This window comes from Oncorhynchus kisutch, unplaced genomic scaffold (genome assembly GCF_002021735.2).
Source record: "Oncorhynchus kisutch isolate 150728-3 unplaced genomic scaffold, Okis_V2 scaffold1057, whole genome shotgun sequence".
NCBI lineage: Eukaryota > Metazoa > Chordata > Actinopteri > Salmoniformes > Salmonidae > Oncorhynchus > Oncorhynchus kisutch.
In genome coordinates, this window is record NW_022263002.1 from 57,501 (window position 1) to 66,273 (window position 8,773).

Genomic DNA, 8,773 nt, shown 5'->3' on the forward strand with positions numbered 1-8,773 from the left:
CCTTGACACCCAGACCACCTGCCTGACCATTCAGCCTGCCTTGACCTCGAGCCTGTCTGCCTGACCATTCAGCCTGCCCTTGACACCCAGACCACCTGCCTGACCATTCAGCCTGCCTTGACACTGAGCCCACCTGCCTGACCATTCAGCCTGCCTTGACACTGAGCCCACCTGCCTGACCATTCAGCCTGCCTTGACACTGAGCCCACCTGCTTGACCATTCAGCCTGCCCTTGACACTGAGCCCACCTGCCTGACCATTCAGCCTGCCTTGACCTCGAGCCTGTCTGCCTGACCATTCAGCCTGCCCATGACACTGAGCCCACCTGCCTGACCATTCAGCCTGCCCTTGACACTGAGCCCACCTTCCTGACCATTCAGCCTGCCTTGACCTCGAGGCTGTCTCCCCCCACTGTACCTTTCGGACTCTGACCTTGTTTATGAACTTCTGCCTGTCCCTGACCTGCCCATTGCCTAACCCTTGTATTTCAATAAATATCAGAGACTCAAACCTTCTGCCTCCTGTATCTGTCTCTGTCTCTTTGTCATTACACTATGAACTGGTCACAACTCACCCAGCCGACTCAGTCCGGCTCTTCAAAGTTGTCTCCCTGCAGGGAGTCACCATTGAAAAACATGAGGAGCTACATCAGAGGCTTATGGAAGGTCTCCATACACTGTCGAGACGCCATGACCAGGGTTTTAAGACGTTGCTAGAGTAACTCCGTGGACTATCTATCAGAGCAGCATACCACAACAGAGACCTACCCCCCCAGATGATCATTAATTCCCCTGACCGTGATGGTTTTGTACAGCCTACCCTGGCTTCCCGTGAACCCTGCTAGACTTCATGTTAGATCAACTGTTATACAGTAGAGAACAGTCCTTCTAGACTCCATGTTAGATCAATTATTATATAGTAGAGAAAACAGTCCTTCTAGACTCCATGTTAGATCAACTATTATATAGTAGAGAACAGTCCTTCTAGACTCCATATTAGATCAACTGTTATACAGTAGAGAGGACAGTCCTTCTAGACTCCATATCAGATCAACTATTATACAGTAGAGAACAGTCCTTCTAGACTCCATGTTAGATCAACTATTATATAGTAGAGAGAATAGTCCTTCTAGACTCCATGTTAGATCAACTATTATATAGTAGACATATCACTTAATTGTATTGTTATTGTATATATTTTGTTTTATTTTCATTATCTTGGTTATATCATGTGTTTGACAAGGTAAACGGAATAAGCAGGAAGTAGTTTGTTATTGGATAGAAGCTAAAGGAGCAAGCAAACTGTATCTACCATGTAACATACTGTATCTACCATGTAACATACTGTATCTAACATGTAACATACTGTATCTAACATGTAACATACTGTATCTACCATGTAACATACTGTATCTAACATGTAACATACTGTATCTAACATATAACATACTGTATTTACCATGTAACATACTGTATTTACCATGTAACATACTGTATCTACCATGTAACATACTGTATCTACCATGTAACATACTGTATCTACCATGTAACATACTGTATCTAACATGTAACATACTGTATTGTAACATACTGTATCGTAACATACTGTATCTACTATGTAACATACTGTATCTACCATGTAACATACTGTATCTACCATGTAACATACTGTATCTACCTTGTAACATACTGTATCTACTATGTAACATACTGTATCTACCATGTAACATACTGTATCTACCATGTAACATACTGTATCTACCATGTAACATACTGTATCTACCATGTAACATACTGTATCTACTATGTAACATACTGTATCTACCATGTAACATACTGTATCTACCATGTAACATACTGTATCTACCATGTAACATACTGTATCTACCATGTAACATACTATATCTACCATGTAACATACTGTATCTACCATGTAACATACTGTATCTACCATGTAACATACTGTATCTACCATGTAACATACTGTATCTACCATGTAACATACTGTATCTACTATGTAACATACTGAATCTACCATGTAACATACTGTATCTACCATGTAACATATCTGCCCCTTTCATCATATTTTTGCTCTGTGCCCTCGGCATGACGCCTGGATGTGACAAAGACCTTGTATGACAAACGGCCAGTACAATGGGATTTGGAGACGGTGCTTGGTGACGACAGGAAGTAGGTCTTCCTGTCACAGTTTCTTGTGAAAAGTGCTGAGGGGAGAGCTTTGGCACGGGGGAGGGGTCTGTGCTCCGTCCGAGAGGATACAGGCCAGGACACGGTGTGATTTGTTGGCTGGCCCCCTGTCTGCCACTGGGGACGTGCCCCTAGGTTAGAAGCCCCTTCTTCCCCCCCCAGGGGAATCAGTTGAGCGGGTCCCCGATGCGGTAGCAACGAAGAACCGCCTCCCCCACCATCCACCTCTGTTACTAGAGCCAAACTGTTGGTTACACATCCTGATGGGAGTTTTTTGCTATAGAAAACATTGGTGCCAGTGAGTTGTCCTCTGTTTGCCCCGAAGACAGACGACCAAGGAGAATCCTAGTTAGCAGTACAGAGAGACGACCAAGGAGAATCATATTTATCAGTTCAGAGAGACTACCAAGGAGAATCCTAGTTAGCAGTACAGAGAGACGACCAAGGATAATCATATTTAGCAGTTCAGAGAGACAACCAAGGAGAATCCTAGTTAGCAGTACAGAGAGACTACCAAGGAGAATCATATTTAGCAGTTCAGAGAGACGACCAATGAGATCCTTAGTTAGCAGTACAGAGAGACTACCAAGGAGAATCATATTTAGCAGTTCAGAGAGACGACCAAGGAGAATCCTAGTTAGCAGTTCAGAGAGACGACCAAGGAGAATCCTAGTTAGCAGTTCAGAGAGACGACCAAGGAGAATCCTAGTTAGCAGTTCAGAGAGACGACCAAGGAGAATCCTAGTTAGCAGTTCAGAGAGACGACCAAGGAGAATCCTAGTTAGCAGTTCAGAGAGACGACCAAGGAGAATCCAATTTACCAGTTCAGACAGATAACCCAGAAGAATCCTATTTCTCACAGATCCATCTGTATTTATAGGAACAGTCATAGTCCCACCATTCTCCTGTGTCTGATGACCAGGAGTAGAAATACACACAGTTCTCTGCTCCACCACCATTAGGATCTTTACTGTTCCAATACCTGTAGAAGAAACAACACAGAATCAGACTGTCCACTGTTCCAATACCTGTAGAAGAAACAACACAGAATCAGACTGTCCACTGTTCCAATACCTTTAGAAGAAACAACACAGAATCAGACTGTCCACTGTTCCAATACCTGTAGAAGAAACAACACAGAATCAGACTGTCCAGTGTTCCAATACCTGTAGGAGAAACAACACATAGAATCAGGCTGTCCACTGTTCCAATACCTGTAGAAGAAACAACACATAGAATCAGGCTGTCCACGCCAAACCTCATACTCCAGACAGTGATGTCATAGTGACACAGAATTCATTAATGTCTTACTTTGTGGTCAGTGGTGTGTCGTCCACCCATTTCCAGGTCCCCTCAGAAACAGAGTCAGTCAGACCAATCCAGACATAATTCTTTACCCCGCATAACCAATTGACAAATGTCTGTAGTTGTGGGAGAGAGACAACATTGTTAAAACATAGTCATTACTGCTCGTTATCTCTCTCTCTCTTTTTCTCTCTCTACCTCACACACACACACCTGATCGTCTTCGCTCTTGATGACCACCAGGTCTGCTCCTCTATTTCTGCAGTGCTGTCTGCTCTCCTCCCAGGATTTTGTCTCAGTAGAGACGTAATAACAACTGCTACCAAGCTTCTTCCATCCGTCCGGACACACTATAAGTTGAACATTTCCTTCTTTAGTCACTTTAATACAACATTGAATTAAGTATCAATCAGACGGGACACTAAACTAATGGACGGTATGGAAGTCCGTTTTTTTCTCACATATTTCCTTTAATGTAAGTTGAATTGCCTGTTTGTACGTGTCATGTGAACTGATAACAGAACAGTCATTAGCCAATTTCACTCACCTTTCTGAACTAAAGATTGTTTCAGACATTCTGTCTCTTTTTGTAGCTGGTCTCTTTCTTCAGTCAGGGTGTTGTTGCTGGTCTGTAGCTGGTCTCTTTCTGCAGTCAGGGTGTTGTTACTGGTCTGTAGCTGGTCTCTCTCTTTGGTCAGGCTGTTGTTGTTAGTCTGTATCTGGTCTCTCTCTGCAGTCAGGGTGTTGCAGCTGATCTGTAGCTGGTCTCTCTGTTTGGTCAGGGTGTTATAATTGGTCTGCAGCTGGTCTCTTTCTGCAGTAAGGGTGTTGTTACTGGTCTGGAGCTGGTCTCTCTCTTTGGTCAGGGAGTTGTAGCTGGTCTGTAGCTGGTCTCTCTGTTTGGTCAGGGTGTTGTAGCTGGTCTGTAGCTGGTCTCTCTCTTTGGTCAGGGTGTTGTAGTTGGTCTGTAGCTGATCTCTCTCTTTGGTCAGGATGTTGTAGCTGGTCTGTATCTGGTCTTTCTCTTTGGTCAGGGTGTTGGAACTGGTCTGCAGCTGGTCTCTCTCTTTGGTCAGGGTGTTATAACTGGTCTGTAGCTGGTCTCTCTCTTTGGTCAGTTTGTTGGAACTGATCTGTAGCTGGTCTCTCTCTTTGGTCAGGGTGTTGGAACTGGTCTGTAGATGGTCTCTCTCTTTGGTCAGGGTGTTGAAACTGGTCTGTAGCTGGTCTTTCTCTTTGGTCAGGGTGTTGGAACTGGTCTGTAGCTGGTCTCTCTCTTCGGTCAGGGTGTTGTAGCTGGTCTGTAGCTGGTCTCTCTCTTTGGTCAGAGTGTTGTAGCTGGTCTGTAGCTGGTCTCTCTCTTTGGTCAGCGTGTTGTTGCTAGTCTGTAGCTGGTCTCTCTCTTTGGTCAGGGTGTCGGAACTGGTCAATTGGTTTCTCTCTGTGAAATAATACAATCAACAACCAAGATAAAAGTGGAAAAGTTAATGAGACATGACCCAGACTGATGTCAATTTCAATTCCAGTCAATTCAGGAAGTACACTTGAATAATTTTCAATTAGAAACATGTGGAATTGGAATTTGGTGTGTTTTCTGAATTAAATTGAATGGTATTGAAATGTAATTGAACCCTGGTCATTACACCACTGATGATGAAGAATGTTTGAATGAGAACAGATCAAACTCACGGTAGAGTAACAGGCCTATGATCCAAGCCAGTAGGAGAACACACAGCAGCCCCAGACACACTGCAGCAGTTGGGAAATGTCTCTTCCACCTCCAAAGATACACTGAAGCACATATTATTATCAGTAGAACATGATCAATGTATATACATATGTTTTTCTTTCCAGTTGCTCTTTGAATCACTGAGGGAAATACACAAGGAACATGGAACAGAACACCAGAACTGAGTTCCAGAACCTCACATGTTCTACTGCTTGACTTCCAGAACCTCTAACAGAATTATTTGCTTAAACATGCATGAGTTCAGGCACCCAAAATGACTGCCGGAAGCTATTTCAATCACAATCAAATTCCATTTGTTAAGTACTTCATAAAACAACAGGCGTATGCTAATAGTGAAACGCTGACCTATGGGTCATTTTCCAACAATGCAGAGAGAGATAAATAGAAAAATATTAAATAACGAATAGTATTAACAAGTAAAAAATAACATGGGCTATATGTATATAATAATAATATATATAATGTCGATGTGCAGGGGTACAAGGTAACCCGAAAATGAATTTTCCACATTTTGTGTTAGTCTGAATGAAATAAAAAATCATTGTCACTCTCCTGGAAATATGTTTTTAGAAATGTTTACAAATTAATAAAAAAATGAAAAGCTGTAGTATTGTGAGTCAATAATTATTCAACCTCTTATTGGCAAGTCTAAATACGTTCAGGAGTTTGTAAACATTTGTTTAACAAGTCACATAATAAGTTGCATGGACTCATTCTGTGTGCAATAATAGTGTTTAACATGATTTTTTTTTATGACCTCCTCATCTCTGTACCCAACACATACAATTATCTGTAAGGTCCCTCAGTCAAACAGTGGATTTCAAACACAGATTCAACCGCAAAGACCAGGGTGGTTTTCCAATGCCTCGCAAAGAAGGGCACCTATTGATACGTTTTTTTTAAAATACAGATGTTGAATATCCCTTTGAGCATGGTGAAGTTATTACACTTTGAATTGTGTATCAATATACCCAGTCACTACAAAGATACAGGTGTCCTTAACTCAGTTGCCAGAGAGGAAGGAAACTGCTCAGGGATTTCACCATACGGCCAATGGTGACTTTAAAACAGTTTTGGAGTTTAATGGTTGTGATAGGAGAAAATTTAGTCTTTACGTTAAGAACTGACTTATTTCCAGAGTGTTGAATGAGTGTGTGTTATTTCAGAAATCATGTAGAGCTCCTAAACTCACCTTAACGGATGTCTTGTAAATTACGATAGATAAATGGTTTCTTTTTTCCTGACACTGTAGATTTGTGTACTTTGACGTGAAGTGGTCAAATTAGCGCTCTATTTTCGTTTTTGACCTTTAATCCCAGGAAAATGGCCACAACTCAAAAAGCGTTGAGGCCTCGACGCCATCGTGTTCGGCGCCAACTGCCCATTATGCCAAACCTATGCTCACCAAGTTCCGTCTTCAAAGTCTTTTCCGTTTAGGAGAAATGGCCATGTCGTAATTGGTGATGTTTTATACATTTGCAATAAGATTCCATTCGTCATCTGGTGGAATTTACCGGGACAGTGGAAAAATGACCAACATTTGAAAATTTTATGTAACGACAAACGAATGTCCGAGAGACTTCTTTCGATGACTTCCCGGAAGATCTTGCCCAGCTGCACGGCCTGCCGCCGTCTGCAAATTTTAGAAACATTCGCGCACGTCTAGTAAGGGACCGTACATTTGCAATATGGAGATTCTCATCAATCATACAGCAAATGCCGAAAAGTGCCCTTCTGTGTGTAATCCTCTGACCCACTAGAGTTGTGATACAGTGAATTGTAAGTTAAATAATTGTTGGAAAATATAAACAATGTAAATGCAAACAATTGTTGCAAAAAATTACTTGTGTCATGCACGAAGTCGATATCCTAAACAACTTGCCAAAACTATAGTTTGTAAACAATAAATGTGTGAAGTGGTTGAAAAACGAGCTTGAAATGACTCCTAAGTGTATGTACAGTTTTGACTTCAACTGTATGATGTTCTGAAATATGAACACAGAAATACTGGACATCAACTCATATTATGGTGGTGATTTGACTAAATTACAATCATGGTCTTGAATTGGACGCGCATTTTTCTGGTCTTGGTCTTGACTTGGTCTTGCCCCCTCCAGCCCGGTCTCGGTCTTGACTCAGTTGGCCCCCCCCTCCCGGTCTCAGTCTTGACTCGGTCTAGCCCCCTCCAGCCCGGTCTCAGTCTTGACTCGGTCTAGCCCCCTCCAGCCCGGTCTCAGTCTTGACTCGGTCTAGCCCCCTCCAGCCCGGTCTCAGTCTTGACTCGGTCTAGCCACCTCCAGCCCGGTCTCAGTCTTGACTCGGTCTCGCCCCCTCGAGCCCGGTCTCAGTCTTGACTCGGTCTAGACCCCTCCACCCCGGTCTCAGTCTTGACTCGGTCTAGCCCCCTCCAGCCCGGTCTCAGTCTCGAACACAACACTGATGAATACTTTCTGAAAGCACTGTACATATAGGTACGGGTAAAGTGACTAGGCAACAGGATAGTAGACAAGAGCAGCCGAGTGTGTGTGTGTGTGTGTGTGTGTGTGTGTGTGTGTGTGTGTGTGTGTGTGTGTGTGTGTGTGTGTGTGTGTGTGTGTGTGTGTGTGTGTGTGTGTGTGTGTGTGTGTGTGTGTGTGTGTGTGTGTGTGTGTGTGTGTGTAGGGGTGTATAGGGGTGTGTAGGGGTGTGTAGGGGTGTACGTATGTTTCAGTGTCTAGCATTAAACGAGGATAAACTGTTACCTGAATGTTGATCACCAGCTCCATCCTTCTTGCGGGGCATGATGGGCCTTTTGTTGTTGTAAATATGATCATCAATGTCAATGGTCTTTATTTCATTAGGTTCTTCGTCTTCAAATCCATTTGTGTATTCATAGATTCCCTTGTACATCTTGATACGCTTGTGGTCCCCAAAAAAACATCTACTCTTTTAACTTCTACTGTTGTCTCTTCTACTGTTGTATCTTCTACTGTTGTATCTTCTACTGTTGTATCTTCTACTGTTGTATCTTCTACTGTTGTATCTTCTACTGTTGTAACTTCTACTGTTGTATCTTCTACTGTTGTATCTTCTACTGTTGTATCTTATACTGTTGTATCTTCTACTGTTGTATCTTCTACTGTTGTATCTTCTACTGTTGTATCTTCTACTGTTGTAAAGTCTGCTGTTATCTCAGTTGTAGGTTTGTGTCTGTTCGCTGCACAGCTGGAGTCTCTGTGTGACTCAGTCTAATGTCAGAGACAGTTTTAACTGTCAACCTCATTAAAGGGGAAACTGTCTAACCAATAGTACGACACTAACCACCACCATGTGACCATGTACTTATTTTCTAACCAATAGTACGACACTAACCACCACCATGTGACCACAGACTTATTTTCTGAAAACAATGCTTGTTTCCCACAGTGAAGATTAGTGTGTATATTTAGTTTATGTTAGTTTAGTTTACAACAGTGTAGATTCGTTTGTAAACTCCACAACTACATTTAACAAGAGGGACCACATTTACATT

At 42.5% G+C, this 8,773-nt stretch overlaps 1 protein-coding gene across 2 annotated transcripts in view; it reads right to left on the reverse strand.

Annotated features, from left to right (window-relative positions):
- The window catches only part of LOC109877239 (C-type lectin domain family 4 member M-like), a 28,983-nt gene extending 20,440 nt beyond the window's left edge, over positions 1-8,543 (reverse strand). Inside the window, exons 1-6 of one of the 2 annotated variants that reach the window (XR_004207946.1) lie at positions 8,004-8,543; positions 5,202-5,303; positions 4,060-4,953; positions 3,726-3,862; positions 3,519-3,628; positions 3,190-3,327 (exon numbers count right to left, since the gene is read on the reverse strand). Coding sequence is in view for 1 of the 2 variants with exons in the window: in XM_031817536.1 (XP_031673396.1) it covers positions 3,057-3,189; positions 3,519-3,628; positions 3,726-3,862; positions 4,060-4,953; positions 5,202-5,303; positions 8,004-8,151 (1,524 nt within the window). In the remaining variant the exon portion in view is untranslated. Of the gene's footprint in view, positions 1-1,176; positions 3,328-3,518; positions 3,629-3,725; positions 3,863-4,059; positions 4,954-5,201; positions 5,304-8,003 lie in introns of those variants that run through there. The other variant, XM_031817536.1, reaches the window with a different exon arrangement.
- Positions 8,544-8,773: the final 230 nt, after the last annotated feature.